The sequence below is a fragment of the Chamaea fasciata genome, unplaced genomic scaffold (assembly GCF_029207755.1).
Source record: "Chamaea fasciata isolate MVZ Bird 193981 ecotype frontalis unplaced genomic scaffold, bChaFas1.0.hap1 SCAF_6, whole genome shotgun sequence".
NCBI lineage: Eukaryota > Metazoa > Chordata > Aves > Passeriformes > Sylviidae > Chamaea > Chamaea fasciata.
In genome coordinates this window covers 39,276,841-39,297,786 of record NW_027094091.1, presented here as the reverse complement: position 1 = coordinate 39,297,786, position 20,946 = coordinate 39,276,841, and the positions used below count along the sequence as shown (strand labels likewise).

Sequence of the window (20,946 nt, the reverse complement as noted above, 5' to 3'; positions counted from 1 at the left end):
GTCCCTCCAAAACAGCTTCCAAGTCTCTGCAGCAGTGAGCAAGAGGACTCAGAGGCCTGATTTGTGTGACAAGCATTAGAGTCTGATTTTCCAGAATGTTATGCTATTTAATGTAAAGAACTTCTATGGAAATGAGTTAAAATTATTTCAAAATTGTTTTTATAAGTAACTTCCTTTATTTTGCAAAGAAATATCTTTTCCTACTGTTTATTCCAGAAACTTTTTGTTTTGGTTTGAGATTCATAATTTCACAGGGAAGAGAAATAATGATTCATAACAACACCAAAGGTCAGAGCCATAGCTTATTAGGTATATCATTTAGTACAGCTGTCTTGTAATACTGTGAAAGTGTTTATATTCAAATATAATTCCTTTTAATCCTGTTTTAAATACCAGAAGCTACACAACAATTTTAAGTCCACCATTTTTTTTTTCCAAAGTATTTCTTAATATCCAAAGAGTACGGTACCCACCTTGCAAAAGATGTCATCACATTTGCTGTGTCAGGTCATAGCTAGTGGGAAAATTGCCTTTGGTGGATGGGTGCAGTTATACCAATCCAGAGCTATTCAGGAACAGCTCTGAACGTGGAGGCAGAGCTTTACAGGATTTCATCACTATGATTCAGTGCTATTAAACTACACAGAGGTCACTGAAGGTCTTTGCCTAGAAACAGTTTTAGTTTCACACAACAGAACTCCATTACACAGCAGTCCCTATGGTACACGGTGATGGCTTTTACACTAGTAACATTTAGTAATGATTTAGATCACACTAATTGTTAAGTCTGTGCTCCCAACGTTTCTTACAATATAGTCAATAATAATATGATTGTTTTTTCTTTTCTAAATATTATTAATAAGGAACTATTACTCCCCCATTGTTGTGATTGAGGCTCTTCTGCCAAAACTAATATTACTGTTTAGTAGGATATGATTTTTTTTAAGGAATAAACACACTAGTGAATATGGGTTGAGGTACTTCTCAGTCTAAGTGATTTTAGAGATTTTTTACAGTTTGCAGAAGATTAAATGATCCAAACTTTACCAATTATACACACCAAAAGCTGAAAACAATACAAGCTCTTCCTTATTTTTCTCTTTTTCTGAAAGGTTAATTCCTTTAAATAGGCACTAACGAAATCATAGGAAGAAAAACAGAAAACATTAAAGGGACTAAGGAGATAACCAGAATTAGGATTGCAGAAGGTTTACGAGGAGAAGTTATATTTATTTAATGAGGAAAGATAGGCAATCAGACAAATAAGTCAAACCAAATTTAAAAGAATGTAGTTTCTGATACAGGTATATAGCACTGAGCCTGAATATGTTTATCTAGATTATGCAGACTATCTAGCTCACTCTCATAGCCTCAGTTTGAAAGTCAGAAGTATGCAGAACATCTATTGAAAAAAAAAAAAACCAACACCATTGCAGGAGAGGTGAAACACGCTATGCTGCTACAGAATTTATGGGAATTGCATGCTTTTAAACTGAAAATGTCAGATAGATGTACACATGTACATTTAAACTTTGTATAACACTGCGACATGTTTTGACAGCACTAATGAGAAAGTCTGTTCCAATTCTGAAATAAAAAGGAATTAAAATTAGTATGAACAACAAAATAAGAAATTATTTGTAGCCTCACAGGTACCTGACAACACAATATGCCTGCTAGAGGAGCTGAGGAAAACCTCTGGAGACCTGATGAAATCCCAGCAAGATTGAATTTCTGGAGTCAGCTCATCTAAAATACTATACAATATGTTCATCTAATAGCCTCAACTGCTGCAGCTACAGGGCCTGAAGATTGAAAAGGACAAGAAGGAAAGAGACCACTCAAACGAGACAGATAGATTAAAAAATTACATGCTGTCCCTCAAATTTTAATGAAAGCATTGAGATTTCAATTTTTCTGTTTCACACAAAACTATGTTGTTGGGGTTTTTTTAGACTAATTCAGTAACCATCTTTGTATTGGCAGAGAATTTTATCCTTATTTTCCCATTCTTAGTGTAAGTATAGTAAAAATATCCCGATATATCAAGGACGGGTCTGATAAACTTACCAGAGATTAGATTCAATTCACTATTGAAGAAAAAAGTCACAATAAAGTCTCACAAGAATAAAATCGTGAATTTTGGTTGCAACTTCACAAATGGGTATACTTGAATGGTTATAAGGAGGAATTCTTCGAATGAATGCCCAGACAGGCTAAACAGAAGGCGAAGCAGAGGCAGAAGAGTTTATTCTCTAAGCTTTGGGCATGTTGCCCAGATATATCTGCCCCCACACTGAACTTCTGATCATTTTATTCTGAGCATTAAGCCACTGGGCACACCACGGGCTCCAAGGAAACTGTGGGTTCCAGAGAATCTGTTGAAAATCTTTGTGTATTGACACACTTGCATGCAACCTGAGTGGAATATTTTGGTCCAGAAAGGTGTCTGCAATACAGAGCATCTAAAGGATCTAGTACAAAAGATTTTCTTTTCTTTGTTGAAGCTGCCATGCTATGCAGTGACAGCACGTTATACTGCTACTCTGTAGCCCCAATTCTCCTTCTTTTCTCCAAAAAATTTTAAATGTAGATACTTCTACAGCTGGTATCTTGAAACTGGAAACTTGCAGAGTATGCTACATAGTTCCCATGTTACCATGGACTTGCAAAAGGTGAAGCATTGTAAGGACACAGTACACCAGAGCCTCTACAAAAACTAAACAAATGAAGTGGCCAGAGCTCTCATTTTAAAAGGTTAAAGAGATGGATAAAAGGAGGCTCTGTCAAAAGGAATAAGTGGTCTTCTGATGTTCTGATTAGCAGCAGGAATCCATTAGGAAGAGCTTGAGTGTAATTAGAATGGAGAGATTAAAAGAAATAGAATAGTAGAAGCATTTAGAAAAAACAGGAAGTGCAGAAATAGGTACCTTGCAACATAATCAAAGGAGCATACAGTAGGTGTTTTTAGTCGTTTCTTGTGCAATACAGATTAGAAATGACTGTAAACCATTAAGGCAGGACTGAGTTATATAAATACATACTTCTATCATTCCTTTTAGTTTGTCAGCAGAAAAATTAAGACATCAGTGTAAAATGCATCAGTATCAATGGTATAAGTAAAAACAAATTTACTGAATATAAGACATAAGACAAATGCGAGAAAATGTGGAACACAGATTTTAAAACTTGGCTTTATTTAAAGTTCTCTTGAGTCATTTAAGTTGAATTTGTACAAACATTAGCTCAGTCACCCAAGTTCGCAGTCTGTAAACATAAACATATCCACAGTCTGTGGACACAAACAATGGCACTGAGTTGATGGGAATTTAATGTCAAAGCATAGGCCTGATTAAATTAAAAGCAAATGGCATTCTATTTATGAACTCAGGATACAGCAAATATTAAAGTCTGTCTTTAAACCCATGAATGCATCCTCAGATTTGCTGAAGCTCAGTCAGTCACCTAACTGTGACAACGAGCTCAGTTGTCAGCTGATTTATTCTCCTAAAGGTTGATTTTAAAATAACACAAGTTATGTATCAGTTTTTGTACCTTATAATTCTTACCTAATTTATTTAAACAATATAGTTTCCTTCATACCACCACTACTTGAGAAGATCTCACCTCTGTATATATAGAAAGAGACTGGAATTCCTAGGAACATATAATTAATGAGGAAGTTTGCAATAAATATACATTAAGTGAACCAGGGGGCTATATCATTAAGATAACAGCACATGGAAAAATCACCAATTTAAGACAGATTAGCTTAAAAAATCCACTAAACAACTGCCAGCATAACTGCAGTTTTCTATTTCTTTGGTACTGCTTGGTCTTATTGATAACATGGAACATACTCAAGACACACTACATGTGTCTCTCCTCTAAAGCCTTACTACAGATGCATTCAGACTATCGCACACCCTGAGACTGACTGCCCACTGTCCCCTCACTGATAGTTTGCTCATTAGTTTTTTTTTCCATGTTTATAAATGCAGCTGTTAATTGCTTTAACCTTTAGCTGATTCCTTTGAACTCAGGAAATTTGTATTTTATTACAACTAAGCTAAACACAATTTTAAATTCTATTCTTATTAATGCAGTTATAACACTGTAAAAGAGATTTTAAAGAATATTCAGAAATCAGTCAATCTTATGTCAATTGGTCTAATTCATGACATGTAAATGTCAGAATTTCTGAAAAGCTGATACATGCTATTGTCATTATAATAGGGCCTTCTTCTTAGAATTGTATGGCTACTTTACCCTAAGAACCATTCTGTAGTCACTGCTTTATAATATTTACCATAATATTTGGTAGTAAATAGAATTTAATAGCAAATCAGTTCAAGGATGAAAGAATTAAACTGTACTTGGTAAACCTACTTCATGTTGCATCACTGAACACTGTAAGAAAGATTGTCATAGCCAGATATCCCTTTATTTTAATTTATGCATTTGTAATGGCATCAGTAAAATTAATGCCAAAAAATGCAAATTATGATCCAGTTATTAACATGCCAAATTTGGATTCTCATGTCTGTATCTGCCACCTCACCCCCCCCCCCCAGGATAAACATGACCTAGGAGAACTTACACAGCAATTACTCCACACAGCTGTCAAGATATTTTGCAAAAGATCCTTTGTAGATGGAGACAGTGAAGTAGTAAAAAGCAAAAAGCAACAACAATAATAATAATAATAATAATAATAATAATAATAATGAAAATTTCCAGATTAAAAATCATTTAAAGAACAAGACCACACTAGAAAGCAATGCACATTTAGACTGATTTTGTAACTAGGTCATCAGATTAAATGCATCATCACCCAGGGGTCTCATCACAGTCAGTGGCAGAAGTCCAGCTGAAAGGCCCTTCAGAACTGCCCATTAAGTGTCTTCAGAGTCTGAGTTTCTTTCTTACAGCTCCAGTTAAAAATTTACTGTGGGTACCTTTCAGCTCCAATTTCTGCCCCAACCATGTCCTGCAGCTCAGAAGTAAAGCCAGTTACACATCTTCTTCCCACCTAGCATTTCTCTGTGAAATGAAAGCTAGATGGAGACCACATCTCTGTAGTGTTTGGATGGGAGGGCCATACCTATTGACATTCCTAGGCATGCCTGCTCTAAAGCCTCCAAGCTGTTCATCCAAATGAAGAAACAATCTACAAATTGTTTTTTCATCTTTCATTGGTATTCATGAGTGGTCCCCATAGTCAAACATCTTTTTGCCTGACTTCCCTCAGCATCCCTCAGTTAAACGTGAGCTGCTGGTCCCAAGTAGATTTGAAGTGTTAAAACAGAGCTGTTCCCCAGTGTGCTGCTATGATTCCTGTGCTGTTTGACAGCATAACTCTGAATCTATGTACTTGGATGGACTATTTAAAATTCCATGCTTGGTTTCCTGTCTGTGACTGCTACATCCTAAATTATTAGATTAAAACCCAAAATTGCTACTGTCACTACCTCCTCTAGCAGATCTGTAAATCTATAGAACAGTTTTATCGTAAGTGCACAAACAGGCAGTGTTCCAATACAAGCTGAATGAAGACTGCGCTTTAGATAATCCCACTTTCCCTATATATATATATTTTTAGTAAAAGATTTGAGCCACGCTGTTTAGGGACGATCTTTAATATGTTTCTTTATACGAAACATATATGTTTCACATATTTATATGTTTCTTTTAGAAGACTTGTCAGCGTCTAAAGAGCGAGAAGTACTAAGACCTAGAGATGGTGTCCCCTTTGAGCCTGTGATGGCTGAAGCTGAACAGTCACAATTGCTTTTCCTCAGGCCCGTGGTGTAGGTGGTGATCAGCTCTGCGGTGCCACAGGAGCCTTACTGCCAGAGATGGGATTTATTTTTTTTTTCCTGTTTTGGTGATGTCTGCAAGTCTTAAGGGTTACACTCTCAGGTAACTTTAAGTTTTGATTTTGGACTTTCCAGAGGTTGTTTTTTTCTCTTACCGAGGGAAAGGCCGGTTTTTTCACAAAGGTTGTCACCTTTTTCTTGACTTTGTTCAATTTTCTTCAGCTCAGCAGGGCTCCTTCTTTGCATAGGCACCACTTGTGGAATTTCTCCATCGTAATGATCACCAGGTTCTTGGACTACTTCTACTTCTTTTCTCTCAAGCTCACAGGTAGCAGCAGCTGCCAAAGCAATCACCTTCGCTGCTGCCAAGATACCATCCAGTCTCTGGCCAGGTTTCATTCCCCTCCGCGCGGTGCGGCCGCACCTCCACGGCGACCCCGGCAGCTCGGGGCGCCGCGCTGCCGCGGAACGCCCGCCGCGCCGGCCGCGCGCCCGCCCGGAGCGCCGAGGCTGCTACACCGCCGCGCCGGCCGCGCGCCCGCCCGGAGCGCCGAGGCTGCTACACCGCCGCGCCGGAAAAAGGCTCGCTCGCCATGGTGCGTGTGCCGGGGTGGGGACAGGGATGGGGACGGGAGTCCTGCGCTTCTGGGGACGGGGGTGGCTGCTCACGCGGTGCTGCCGGCCTCTCCATCCCCTCCGGGAGCGGCCCCGCCGCGTCCCTGGAGAGGCCTCGGGAGTCCGCGGCGAGTCCGCTGGCGGGCCGGCGGCCCTGTGGGCCGACACTGGCGGTGAGCCGGCCTTGCATGGAAAAACTGCTGCGTTTCCTCCCGGGGGGGTTCGCGTCCTTCGGGGCCTTCCCGGCAGGGCGGGCGCGGGCCGGGGCAGCGCGGTCCGCGTGTGGAGCGGGCGGGAGGTGCCGCCGCCTGACATTTCCAGAGGTGTTCGGAGTCGTTTCGTCTTTGACACCATCTCTTTTTTCGCAGCCCTAAGCACTGATTTTATCATAGAGAACGGGATGTACTAAAGTCTCCGTTTGTTGATGGCCATTTACTGTGATGCAGGAAAGCCCCCTTGCTTTAAGGTGTTTCTTTTGGTTGCAGTTAAATAGCATGTTATTAAATAGAGCCTATCACTAGTATAACTTAGAGTAGTATTACCGTGCTTTGGAAATCGGTGAGTGGTATTCCCTCTCTGTGTAGTACGAAGGGATAGAGAAGGAAAGCCTTTGGCCGGTCCCTGGTGTGAAAAGTTCCAGTGATCTCTTGGGAGAAACAAGAAAATCGCCTTTATTACATTGTAGCAATTACATGAGGCTCTTGTCAGAAACCCAGATAGAAGCTTGAATGGGGACATTTTTCTGCAAAGGTACAGAGAGCTAATCTTAGTTTCCTAACTGCAGAGTTCTACAAAGTAGGCATTTGGACAGTAGTCACTAGATGAGGTTTCTTACAGCATTTTCTGTGCTCTAGTGGATTTTTTACAGCATGTACTGGCTTCAGGTAATTTTGTTATTGAAGTGGCTGAAATTGATAAGGTGTTACTGAAAGTTAAGAGCATTCTTAGATATCAGTGCATGACCTTTTAATTCTTTACCATGCTGTGTACTTCTGTCTTCCCTTTCTTGTTTTACTCAGCCTTATTAGCGCATCAGTATCTTTGATGTCTTTTCAGCCAAAGTTACGAAAACCTCAAGGAGGGAAGCAAGACAAAAAAGTTATCCATCCCTACAGCAGAAAAGCTGCACAGCTTGCAAGGGAAGTACACAAACAGGAAAAGAAAGAAAAGTAAGTTGACTGCAAAACCTCTGTACAGACCAGAGAATAACATCACAAAGGATACTTTTTGTTTGTGATAGTGGACATGGACTGTTATGCTGATATAACACCAGTGCTGATGTTTCTTCTTGGAGTGCTACTTTTTGTTCCTCATGCAACAGCAAAAAGTTGAAAGGCCCTGCTGAAACTGAGATAGACAATATCCACTGCTCTCCCCTCATCCACCCAGGCAGTTGTTTCATCACAGAAGGCAATCAGGTTGGTCAAACACGACTTACCTTTAGTAAATCCATGCTGTATACTCCTGATCACCTCCTTGTCCTGCTTGTGGATGGAGGTGGCCTCTGGAATGAGGTACTCTGTGGTCTTTGCAGTGATTTAGGTGGGGCTGACGGGCCAGTAGTTCCCTGGGTCCTCCTTCTTGCCGTCTTGGAAGACCAGGGTGACATTTGGTTTCTTCCAGTCCTCAGGCGCCTCTCCTCACCTCCAGGACCTGTCAAAGATAGAGTGAGTGGTTTAGCCATGGTGTCTGTCAGCTTCCTTGGCACTCATGGATGCATCCCTCAGGGCCCATGGCTTTTGAATGTCAAGTTTGCCTGGGTATTCTCTAACTCAGTGCTCCTTGGCCAAGGGAGAGTCTTCCTTCTGACATTCCTTAACCCTGGTCAGAGATTGCTGGGGGCTGCTTTTGGCAGTGAAGGTTTGGGCAAAGAAGGCATTTGGTATTTCTGTCTTCTCTGTCACCAGGGCCCCCCTCAACTCAGTCAGAGGCCCACATTAGCCTTGGTTTTCCTTGGTCACTGATGTATTCGAAGAAGCCCTATCCTTGCTATTTCAGTCTAGGCTCAGTGTAAAAGATGTAACCTTTCATTTTGTGTAGGGAGACCATTCCACCAAGAATAGTATGTCAGTTTTGACCATTCACTGCATATTGTGATAGCAAAATCATCTTATATTTTGTATATTTGTGTCTTGTAAATAAGATTTCTACATCTTACGCTTCTGGGGCCTGAACAGTTAACTAACATTCTGTACTTTGTAGATCACTTCTGTTGTGGTGTTCTAAAAATTAGTTGCATTAAAAACATCCTCCAATTGTCTATATTCTGCTTTCTGTATTGTCTTGGCTTGAAGAGCAATTTAATTTGAAAGACATGAATAATGTTGATTATTCTTCTTCCCTTAGTGTTTTTAAAAGACTTGGTAAGGGTTCCAGGTTTTTTTTGAATCTCTATTGGTAAATTCTCAGGATTTTTTTTTTTTTTTAAATAATGGGAATTAAATATGTGTTGAATTTTTATTGTAATTACTTAGCTTTCAGTTTTTGTGACATAATGGTGAGGCTTGGGTTCATTTTGCATAGCTCTGAAAAAGACAAGATAAATTTCTGATGCTGTGAATGGAGGAAAGCTTTCCACTCCTGCACTCTTGGGAAAAAGAAATAGCTCACGTCAGTTTTGTTCTTCTGCATGGCTTCTGCAGGTCTATTAAATGTCTTTAAACAATTTTTCAAATTGCTTCTATTGAATGACAGCCCTGTTCCCTGGTGGAAGGTTAATACATCTTTTGGTGGTAAATAGGAGAAGCTGACTTGTAATCTCTACAGAATTTTCCTCCTTAGTCCCATCTACAAATCTGGCAGTTTTTGGACCATGCCTGTTATTCTGTGGAAGTAAGTTGTCTGAAGTATGAATAGGACACAAAACTAGAAAGAGAATTCTCTATGTGATCTCACCAGGCCTGAGTAAAGGGGATAATTTCTCAGTACAGGCTGGTGTACTTCTGCAGAATGGAAAAACTGGATTAGAGCAGTCAGTGAATGTAGGAAGTCCATGGACTTCGTCTGTACTATTTTTATTAAGCTGTGGATTTCCTTGCCAGAGGATGCTCTAATTGTGGTTGGCTCAATTTATGCAGTAATACTTTTTGAAGATATATACATTTTATCTGTTGATTACCACTTAACACAAAGGTGTAGGGTGTAGGAAGCCCTTGAATGGCATGTTACTGGAGGGTGAAAATATCTTTTCTGTAAAAGTATCCGTCAGAGTTTTTTGTTTTGTGTAGTTTGTTTATTTTGTTTTGCTTGTTTTGGTTTCGTTGGGTTTTGTTATTTTTTTCCCTTGGTACTTGTCTGGAGATTCAGGACTGGAGACAGTTTAGGCTTCTATTTGCTTTTTAACTTTCCTATAGGATGGAGGTAAAGAAATAACTACTGTGAATGCTCCTGTTTATGGTATACAGGAAGGAAGATTGCATTAAGTTATGAGATGCATATTCCAGTATCTTTTGCCAAAACGAGATAGTAAAAAAGGGTAGACATTATCTACAAGGAATTTCAATATTTAAAATGCAGCACTGGGCAAAAGGAGGGAGAAGTTCTGCATTAAGTTGCAGAAGTCTTTTACGGGCTCCATTGCCCACTCTTCACTGCAAGCATTCCGAACAAAATATGACAGCAGTTATAAGTTTACTGTCCAGAAACTGTGACTGCACTACAAAAGACCAATCTTAACCGTAATAAGAGGAGACAGACCAATTGCTTTTAGAAGATTGGCTACAGTCTTAAATCATCTTGTTCACTTAAATTACACCTTTTTTCTTGCCTGCATCCCTCTCCTCGCAATTCTCTTCAAGGTCTAATGAGCAGCAACAGCTTCCAGAGTATTACTTCCAATTTATTCTCTCTTAATCTACATGTGAATCTTTATTCCTTTAGGCAGCTTGTTTGCTCTATTAAATAATTACAGGGATGTTTTTATGAGACAGCAATAGCTGCTTCACTGGCAGTAGTAGAACACTGACTTTTCTACACTTGAGGAAACCACACCATAGTGGGAAATTCATGAAACTTCTGTGGTAGTGATGTACCAACACCAGTCATGTTTTCCTGCAGCTGCAGAAATACCTGCAGTATTGGTATTTTGTTTTAGTAACTGTTTTGGTAACTGAAGCTAATCTAGCTGTGCATTTTTTTTTTTCTGTTGTTTATCCTCCTGAGTAAAAATAGACTCTTTCTATTGTGCATGCACGATAAATTTCTGAGGAGTCAGTACGTTTTCGTTACAAATAAGCCAGTCTAATACTGACATGCTTTGAGATACGAAAGCTAAGGAGTTTTTACAGTGATGGGGTGTGAAGTAGTATTTTAGTATTTGAGAGTAGCATTTGTTAGTAAATAACAAATAAATACCTGTTAGTATTTAGAGTAGGACAGTTGAATACAGTATCTGAAAGAGCTGCTGAAGGAACATGTAGAATTTACTTTTTAAGTACCTAGCAGACATCATGAAAAACACTAATCATTCCTATTAATAATCATTGCCTAAGCAGAGGATTTCTGGAAGGTGGGTGAAGAAGAAAATCATCAAGAAACAACAGCCTGCCACATGACTGTATCCCTGGCCTTACCCTGTCCTTCCCCTAAGCAAAAGCTATTATTCATTATGTGGAAGGAGAGCAGATGAAGTTTCTTTGACTCACCTGATTTGATTAGCCTCCCTGCTAATGCTGTTGTCTTCCAGCAGTCACTGAGGTGAGGTTCTTATGAAAAGGACAATAAGGCAATATCCGAGCCTGTCATTAATTATTTCTCATACTGAAATTAGTTGTGTGCAGCAGGAGAGTGAAGACTTTTCTTCTAGAAGAAAATGGTAGTTCTGTACTTTGCTGCTTTGATAAATAAATGATTTAGTGGCCCTAGCAGGTGCAAATGGCTGTTTGTAGTGTTTCAGAACGTAGATACGTGACATGATCCTGTTTAGTCAGCTTTCCTAGATGCCATTGTAGTTTTCTCCATGGCAGAGCTTTGCAGACAGGCTCGTCAGTATTGCCTTGCAGGGTTCCCAGCAGGGATTGCTGGTGTGGAGTTCCACTGAGTGCAGTATGTATCCTTTTCTTGGATGCTGTTACCATCCAAAGCTCCTTGCTGTAAGTCCTCTGAGGATAAAAGCCTGCCTAGCTTTTGTTGAAGGCTTCTTCTATGCATGCTGGGGTATCCATAGAAGTAAAAATTTCTTTAATATATTAGTGGAATTTTTAGCAGCTCACACATGCTGTGCATTTGCTTGTACATGGCTTTCAGTCTTCAGAGGATGAAATACTTCTTGAAAAATCTAATCTTGATTTAATAATGTCGGTTTGTGGACAAGTGACATAGGTACGTTTGTCTCTGAAAAGTAAAGGTTTGTCTTGTGATCCCAGTTTTTGTGGTAGGTGACAGACTTCTGTGCTCTGAGTTAGTTCAGTTAGTTCTAAAATGCTCATTAAATTTTACAGAGTAAAAGGAATTCAATAAAGGAGCACAACAGCTTTGAACTCCGATGAATTTTAGCATTGTTTATTCTTTGCCAATTATAGCTTTTATGATTTATTTAATCCATTACCAATTTTCCTATTTAATAATAAGAAGAAAAGAAGTCAATTTTATCAGAGGTCCTTGAATATATAGACTGAATATGCATGGCTAGGATATTTTTTCCAGTGACAAATTTAATCCTTACCCCAATATTGTCTTGTTTTCCTTTCTGGAAACAACAGAACATTGCAGCATCCTTTGATGCAGATCAAATCTGACACCTTGAGGAGAAAAGAGCATGAGACACTGTTAGAGACTTGTTTTTTTTGAGAACTCCTAATTAGGATGAGAATTAATTCCAAATGGAACTGTGTACCCATATCCCATATAGTACAGAAGGCTTTTGAGTGTCCTGCCAGAGATTCAAGTGGAGACAGAGTTGGAGTTTTCTTCATCTTTAATGAAGTTGTTAGTTTTGGTTTCTTAAGTCATTAACTTACTGTTTGTTGAGCACAAACTTTAATTATTACAAGTTTTAAGGTAACAGAATGGTATTTTTCACATTGCATGCTTGATTTGCAAGAATGCAGTGCAGTGAAATCTCCAAACTCACTAAACATACCAGAAGAATATCAGAAATACTTTAGGAAATTGTGACAATGCAGCTCTTGGGTGAAATTCCTTTTGTTGCACTCTGAGAAAATGCTGTGTCTTTTTTTTCTTCCAGGAAATTGTTTAGCTTAATAGGTAAAATGGGCAAATTTCAGCTAGTAGTTTTACCAGAAAGTAGATCTTTTGGATGGAACAGAAGTATTTTTACATTGTTTGGAGATTGTCAAATACTTCTATTTGAAATTTTACCTTGACTTTCATGGTGACTGAAAAAAAAACCCAACTTTTTGAGAATAAAATTAAGGTCATTATTTAAATGGCACTCATTCCTGGCTAACACATCTGGTTTTTCTCTGCTAGGTTGAAGACTGACAAAGCTTTGCGTTTAAGTATTATTGGTAAGCAGAAACTTCTATTACTGAGTACAGTATTCAGTTTCTTAGTAGAGATTCTAAGTTTTACCAACTTTTTTAGACATCCAATTAAAGCTTCATTTTCTATAATCTGATTCTGCAGTCTTCAAATAGACTTGGTTGAAATACTGAAATACCTGATATGTCCACTTAATACATACAGGATTGAATTTGAGGCTGAGCACAGCTAATCTTTAGTCAGTGTACATAACAGCAGGGCAGTATAGACCAACTCAATGTTTTTTACATCTGTACACATATTTATTGTATTTTGTCTCCAAGCTTTTTATAGTTGTTTGTAAAAGAAGATGTTATATGTAGGTTAAAAGACACATTGTGTTAGCAAGTAAATTCAAAACTTTGAGACACAACCTGGAATATTTTTCTCTTCCATATGATTGATCCTGCACCTTTTCAATTTAATCTGTTTAAAACCAGATGTGACGATCAGAACTCTTACTCAGCCACTGTATTGGTTTTTCCTCTTTCTAAGTTTCCTTCCTGAGCAATTGATATAGTGATATTTTAATTAATTTCCAGTAGAACAAAGCCTAACATCTTTTTTTCTTCCTGTAAGGAAGGTATAAAATAAAACTAAAATTATGTGGGAGTGTTTCTATTACAACTGCCTTCATACCTGGTACCCACGGTATCAGAGCCTATGATGCCATTCAAAATCTTGAAATGGGGGAGGGCATTTAAAAAGCTTCGAGAAACTTTAATCTGTATTGATGCGACAGTGGTGGTGTAACCATTAATGTTAAGTTTATTCTTGTAGGAGAAAAACTGCAATGGTTTCAAAGTCACCTTGACCCCAGTAAAATTGAGTACACAAAGAAGGAAGCTGGTGAACTAATTGAAAAGTAAGACTGGTGTTAAAAACAAGATTAAAAACGTTGACTTGTCTTTAAAAATAACGTGATGACTCAGAGGAGAACTTTTATATGTTGCTATTAATAATATCAAGTAGTTTTGTTGCCACTGACAAGTATTTAGAGACATATGTAGCCATACTAGAATTATGCAAATAAATCGTGTTGCAGTTTCTTTTTTTTTTTAATTATTGAAGTATATCCCTAGTTTTGTAGTGTGTGGAGGACTTGAAGTGATTTGGACAGTAGCAATCACATGCATTTACTTGTTGGGTTATTCTGTGACACCTGAACACATAGATTTCATTACCCCTACAGTCTCCAATAAATAAAGAAAATAAATTAGAAAGTAATTAGTACATTTAGTGAAATAATTTATCAGAGTAATTGTTTTGCAAATTTTTTTATGACTGGATCTAGCTTTTATGCATTGTATTTCTTTCAGTTACATGTGTCGATTCAATGCTGAACTGGAGCAGATTGAATTGCAGAACAGCATTAAAGGCAGACAAGGAAGACAGCATGGCTCACGGGAAACCGTCATCAAGCAGACAATAGAACGTGAAAGGCAACTCTATGAGGGCTATGGAATAGGTATGTAAAAGCATTAGAAAGAATTCAGTCCTCACACCTGCTCACAAGGCCAGAATCTAAGTAAACTTTCTCAGCATTGTCCTTATTTTTCTCCTTAAAGAAATTACCTAAGTGCTACATGCTTGTGCCTTGCAGAGTTATCTGGGAGGAGGGCTACAGTGAGGAAAAGGGGACAAAAAGATGTTGGAGATCTGACTTCTGTATTCTCCTTCTGCCTTAGTGCACCTTCAAGAGTACGGTCTTTTCAGTGCAGGCATACATAACCTATTTTTGAAACTAATGTGCGCTTTTAATGCACCTGCCTTGAATACAAATTGTGCTCAGCAGCTTGTTTGGAGCTTCATTTGGTAGCTGGAACTAGGCTGAAGGGAAGCAGCTATAGTTTGGTGAAATAAGGAAGAAAGAGAAAGAGATAATGAAAGTGCAAAAAAGCAAAGAGTTGTTTGGTGATAGTCAAGCATTAAAGTGTTTGTATTTTGCTTTAACCAATAATGTGCATGTTGAAGCTGAGTGGTGAACTTCGCTTTAGTGTAAAATGTTATCCAGACATAACTGGTCCTTCTAATAGTAAAATATGTCATGGAAAACATGAAAAATCTACATCATTCTGTAGTTAGTATACAAAGCACTGCAAAGTTTGGGTTGTGTGTCATGTTCCCCAGTCAACTGTTCCAGCTGTGTCCCCTCCCAGCTCCTTGTGCACCCTCAGCCTCCTCTCTGGTGGGCTGGGGTGAGGAGCAAAAAGGGCCTTGGATCTGTGTAAGCCCAGCTCAGGGATAATGCAAACATCCTGTTTTCATCAACACCGTTTCCAGCTAATCCAAAACACAGCCCTGTACCAGCTACTGTGAAGAAAATTAACTCTACCCCGGCCAAAATCAGCACACCCTGATAAGTATTGTACAAATCAAGAAAATTAATGGCCTTAAAATTTTGCCAGTGCAACCTGCAGAGGCAGAGGAATTTAAGAATATCTTCATACATAATCTTTGATGTCTTAAAAGGAGGAAGAAAAAGTAATAGGAAAATAGATTCTGTGATTGTCATCAAACAGCTCAATTGTAGAAAGTATTCTTCTTGGTTTTTGCTTTTAAATTTTAGTACTTTTTTTCCTGACTGCTTTGTGGAAAGCTGAGAGAAAAAGGCAGTAGGGTTAGAGAAAAAGATGTCGAATGCACAAACACAACATAAAAATAATGAAGAAGCTAGAAATATTGTAGGCAAAATTTGAGGTTATTATAGAATTAGTAAGTAAAGCATTCAGAGAGCACAGTGCAACTTCACGTATTAAATACACTTTCAAATCATTCATTATTTGTTATCACAGCTGCTGCAGGTTTTGCTCTCTGTCTAGGACAGTATTCATTCAGAGAAAATAGTTGCTGCTAAGTACTATAGCAACTAAATACTGTAATTAGAGATTGGGCATAAATGGAAATCAGCTGGAAACAGTGCTTTTATGCCTCTAGCTCATTATTAATCCTAGAAGCTTTGGTGAGTGGAGCTTTTATGACTGACTTAGATTTGCTGGGTTTTTTCCCCCCCGTTCTTGAACTCAGTTGTTTCTTGTATGCATGTGCATTTGCTATGAAGAGACTGCATAATGTGTTCTTTTCATTTAGGGAAGTCTACTAAAATTTGATGTGGTCTATTTATATCGTAGAATGAATTAGGTTGGTAAAGACTTCCAAGATCATTAAGTCCTACCTTTGACCAAACACCGCCTTGTCAACCAGACCATAGCACTAAATGCCACATCCAGTCATTCCTTGAACACTTCCCAGGCTGCTGATTCCTCCATCACTTTCCCTGGGCAGCCCATTCCAGTCCTTAACCACCCTGTAAGTGAAAAAAAATCTGTCCTGATGTCCAACATTAATCGTCCCTGGGTGTAGCTTGAGGGCATTTCCTTTTGTCCTGTCAAGGATATGTGTAAATGAAAAACTAATCCTTTACAAAATGTAAAAATTCATTTACAAAAGTGGTAGACTTCCTGAAATATAGTAAATTTTAGTCTTTTTTAAAACAAACTGTAGCTATACAGGGAACATGATCAGCGGCTCCTTTTCATGTACTTCTTAAATATCTCTACAACATTTTTACTGCAATTTTCTTCCTCTTGTTTTCATTTTTGTGTATTTGGGTTTTTTGTTTAATCTAGTCTTAGGTGTTTATAGCAAAGCTATTGAAAGGCAATGCTAGATATTTATTTATTTGTATTAAATAGAATTAGCATGTTTTCAGTGGAAAAGCATCATAATTATTTCATCTGAACATCATCCATTTTCGATAATTTGCTTCTAATTACCTTGCATGTTCTTTCAGATGCATAATATTAATCTTGTGGGAAAGTGGCTTTTAAAACTAAATACAGTAGTTTTATTAATTAGTTCTGGAGGCTTCACATTACAGGGAAATCAATTTAATTCAGATGAAAGCAGTATCACTTCCACGTATCTGCTAATGTAACTTCTGTACTATTCATTAGCTGCTGTTTTCTGTAGTGATCATTGTTGTATAACTGAATAATTTTTTGCCTAAAGAGCATCTGCAGCTTCTTTCATTTTAATAGGCTGTTTGTTTTTCCTCAAAAGAAAGAAAAGTAAAACTATCTGAAGGGGTCAGAAATATTCAAAAAATGTTTACTTAAATCTTTCATTGCTGTTTTGCTAAACACATAAATTGTTGAATATTTTGTCTAGAAATGCCGGACAATAATTTACTCCCCAAAATACTGTCTTAATTTCTTTCCAACTAACTCCTGTTCCATATTTCTTATATTTTTTTCTATCTTTAGTTCAGAAAAACATGCTCCTGTGACTTAACATTTTTAAAGCAAATGAAGGAGTTCAAAAGCAGCAGCAAAAACCATGACACTGGTGCATGCTAAGGAGATGCAGCTGAGTTGGACAAGTGTTAGTAATCCAGCATAATTTTGAAAATCAGTTACTGTGCAGTATGTAATTACTTTATCTCTACACACAGTTCTATTCTTAATCTGGCAACTCAGTAGTTTTTTTTATTGTGTAACATATTGCAAACACACATGTAAGTGTAGCTTAAAAATTTTGCCACTGCCAAAGCAGTAAAGATGAATTCACTGCCAAATCTCAGTTTGTCACAGGATCTTCTGTCTTCAGAGTGCCTGCTTTCTCATGATGTTGGTGAGCCCTGGCTGAGAGGCTTGATAAAACTGTTAGAATATTCTCTGGAAAAGGTCTGCATAACTTCAACCCATTAAATGTTTTTTAAAAAAAAAAAAGAGAAAAGCAAATGAAAGGGCTTCATTTGAAAGTGTTGTCATTTAGTCCTGGTTTGTCTGACAAGAACACTGAAGTGTATGTTGAGTCAGTGCTTTGAAGGACAAAGGAACAAATACAAATCTCAGCATGGTGCCACTTCTGCCAAACTCACTGCTTACATCACAACATGCACTACTGGAGGCAAACTGAATAGCATTGCTAGCTCCTTGTAAAATACCTGGGAAAGAGGAAAAGCTTTTTTCCCCTGTGGGAGCTGGGATGTTCCAGCATTTGGCACTGTGTTACCATGAGCGCAGTTCAAGGGACTGCAAAGGAAACGAGCAACCATGGCTTTGTTTCAAGGCTTTATTGCGAAGGATGGATCTAATGTGGCATGGATATTTGGCATGGATTGTGGCATGGAACCAAGGAATCAGCAGACCAAAATAGCATTAGGTAGATGTTTCTTTGCCTTGCTCAGCTGTGAGCAGTATCACCTCATCTGTTTATCTGTCTGCAGAAATCACTGTAATTGTTACCAAAACATTTTGCGTATATTGTTGTTCTTCAATTGGTAACTTAATAACAAAGTGTGAAAGGAAAGAATAGTTTTCTAAATAGTAAGGACTGTCTGGCCACAAAGACAAATGGCACAGGTATCATCAACCTACATTTTGTAGTAGCAAAATCATCCATAATCCTGCACTGATAGCATGATCTCATTTATTACTGTAAAACTTGAGGAAATTGATAGATGAACAAAGGCAGAACTGTTTGTTCAAGGACAATATAAAAGTTGCTGAAATGTCACAATTTTAAGAGCTAAAATAAAGTGGATTTAATGTTATAGAGGTAGAAAACATCTGTCTTGTTGAGAAACCTGCTGGCTGTGAAATCTGTAGTTCATAAACAGTAATGAGGTGTTTTATACTGCAGGAAGATGTCAAGGCTCCTAAGGTATAAATCTCCATAAATTAGTGGTGAAGTTAAACACAGGCTGCTCATAACACTGCAGGACTGACCAAGAAAAGAATGACACTGAATTGAGACAAAGCAGCTTTGGCATCCTATGTAAAAATCTGCCTAAGCTAATAAATTACACACTAGTAGGAAGATTTTGGCTACTCCAGGAGGAAAACAGCAAAATGATCTATCTGTTCCACAGGTCTCAATACATAGTATTTGCCTCACTTTTTACTAGCAAAGGTAATACAGATTTGTACCATTGTTTTATTTATTTGTACTATTATTTTTTTTTATTTTATAATTTGTATATATGTATGGCAGGTTTCTTTTAGAGCAGTTTGGTTATAATGGAAAGGAGGTATGTAACCATTTTGGTTAGAGGCCATTTAGCTCAAAAGTTCTTCCTTTGAAATAAGGCTCACTTGAATAATGTAACACATCTAACAGAATTTAATTTCTTTCCTATTAGAAATCCCAGACATTATGAACAGAAAGCATCTTAAATTTTTCAGGTAGGTTTCTTATTATCACTAATAATGTGTTGATGCAAAATAACGTTTCTGAAGTTCACCTGTTGTATGTCCTTTTTTAATAAAAAAAGGAACTTGCACAAAACTGCCAAGGAATTTGTCATTTGAAAAAGCAGAGTAGGTATGGCACTGCTATTTTGCATTTCTTAGCTGTTACAAGCTGAACACCTGTGCCACTTATTAATTAAAACATTGGAAGATTTAGATTCAACAGTTAGAATGCCATTTCTGTAACTTAAGTAACATTTTTTCTCAATATTCTTAGATTTTACCTAAAATGCTGACTTCAGCTGTTCACACTAGTGTTGGTATGTGTGTATATACCAGTTAAAAATCTTAAATGAATTTACAACTTGCATTCAATTAGATCTGGGAGCTGTGAAACTTGCTGCTGGCTCATCTGGGCCAGCATTTTAGTAGTCCTGGTAGTAGATTGAGTGAATATTTTTGCTGACAGCTCTATGAAATGAAATACTTTAAAGGAAAAAAAAAAAACCAACCAAAGAACTTAGGAATGCTTATGTTGCAAGAAGTGATATATCAGTGACTCACAGGAATTGTATGTAGCCAGAAGTCATACTTACAGGATGTTGCAACAAAGCCAGAAATCCCAAGGAAGAGAGTCTGCTGTATTTATAAATACGCAATTGACTTCTTGAACAGGGACATCAGATAGAAGTGTTGCTGTATTGCCTTGGTAAAGGAAAAACATACCTTATAATTGGCAAATACTGTCTTTGCCCTTGAGAAAAATTATCCATGAAGTGCACTAAATATAATCAAGAAAGCATTCTTTTAAGTGAGTACTGGGTTTGACTTATATTTAAAACAGCCCTTTCTCTGTCATGCAGCCTTTTGAAATAAAACACCGTGTGAATTAATGCTTACTAACACTTAGTGTTCTCTTGAAGTCAGTCATGCAACATGTTAACATTTACCATAAATCACGAGGGACTTACAAACATGTGATGTTACATATGCAAATCAAGCACCCAGATGAAGAAACTCTTCTGACCTGTTTTTCTGTTGCTTACCAGACTGCAAGTTGAATGAGACAAACCTAAAAGCATGTGGCCAAAAGTAACTGAGGGTACAATAAGTCTGTGAGAATAAAGTGAATAATATATTTTTGTTTCACATCTGAAATATTACATCTGAAAATACTTATTTCTTCACAGAGAAATTACAGCTTCTGTAGTGTACACAATCAGGTGCCATCTTTGGTGCTTATTCATACCACAGTGGGACAGAGGATAACTTAGAAAAGCAGTCTCCTTCGAGTTAGCATCTTCTGAGGAAATGTGAATTAACTCTGCCGTTCCTTACTTTCTATTGGTAATTGTTTTTCATTACTTATTTTTTCTCTTTAAGAGAATGGGATGGTGATCTGAGGAAACTGCCGAACATCAAAATGAAAAAGCTTTCAGCTAGGGATGCTGCCTGCAGTCACCCTGAGGTGACAGATGCAGAAGCAAAAGACTTGAATGAAGAAGAAGAGGTGGGCCCTGATGAGCACCAGCTGATTCAAGAGCTGAAAGAATGAAGGGAATTTTAAGAAACCCATTTTAATTTTCACCGGATACAAAAATAAAATCTAACTATATTTCTAAAGGCTTTGTTACTTGCTTCTTTATTATCTGTGCACCCATGGTAAAGAGTAAACAATATTACTGGGTAAAGCTGTATATTACTAGATAATTTTTTTTTACTATAAATAAATAGTTAAAATCTTAATTGCATAAGTTTATTTGTTGGAATCCTAGCTGAGTACCTTTCTGTCTAGATTCAGACTAGAATACTTTGTGATCAGAAATCCTTACCTTTTT

The 20,946-nt window shown here is 37.8% G+C and overlaps 1 protein-coding gene across 3 annotated transcripts; it reads left to right on the top strand.

Annotated features, from left to right (window-relative positions):
• The first annotated feature begins 6,362 nt into the window (after positions 1-6,362).
• On the top strand, positions 6,363-20,731 carry TMA16 (translation machinery associated 16 homolog). Of its 3 annotated transcripts, none has more exons than XM_066186043.1 (7): positions 6,363-6,415; positions 7,491-7,603; positions 12,864-12,901; positions 13,695-13,779; positions 14,234-14,382; positions 19,060-19,102; positions 20,492-20,731. In XM_066186043.1, the coding sequence occupies exons 1-7, from the start codon at positions 6,413-6,415 to the stop codon at positions 20,661-20,663; spliced, it is 603 nt and encodes a 200-aa protein (XP_066042140.1). In that variant the 5' UTR covers positions 6,363-6,412; the 3' UTR covers positions 20,664-20,731. The 3 variants fall into 3 exon arrangements, with proteins under 3 accessions (XP_066042140.1, XP_066042139.1, XP_066042138.1); XM_066186042.1 differs by having other exon boundaries at positions 6,396-6,415; positions 7,471-7,603; XM_066186041.1 differs by having other exon boundaries at positions 6,398-6,415; positions 7,454-7,603.
• The last annotated feature ends 215 nt before the right edge of the window (positions 20,732-20,946 follow it).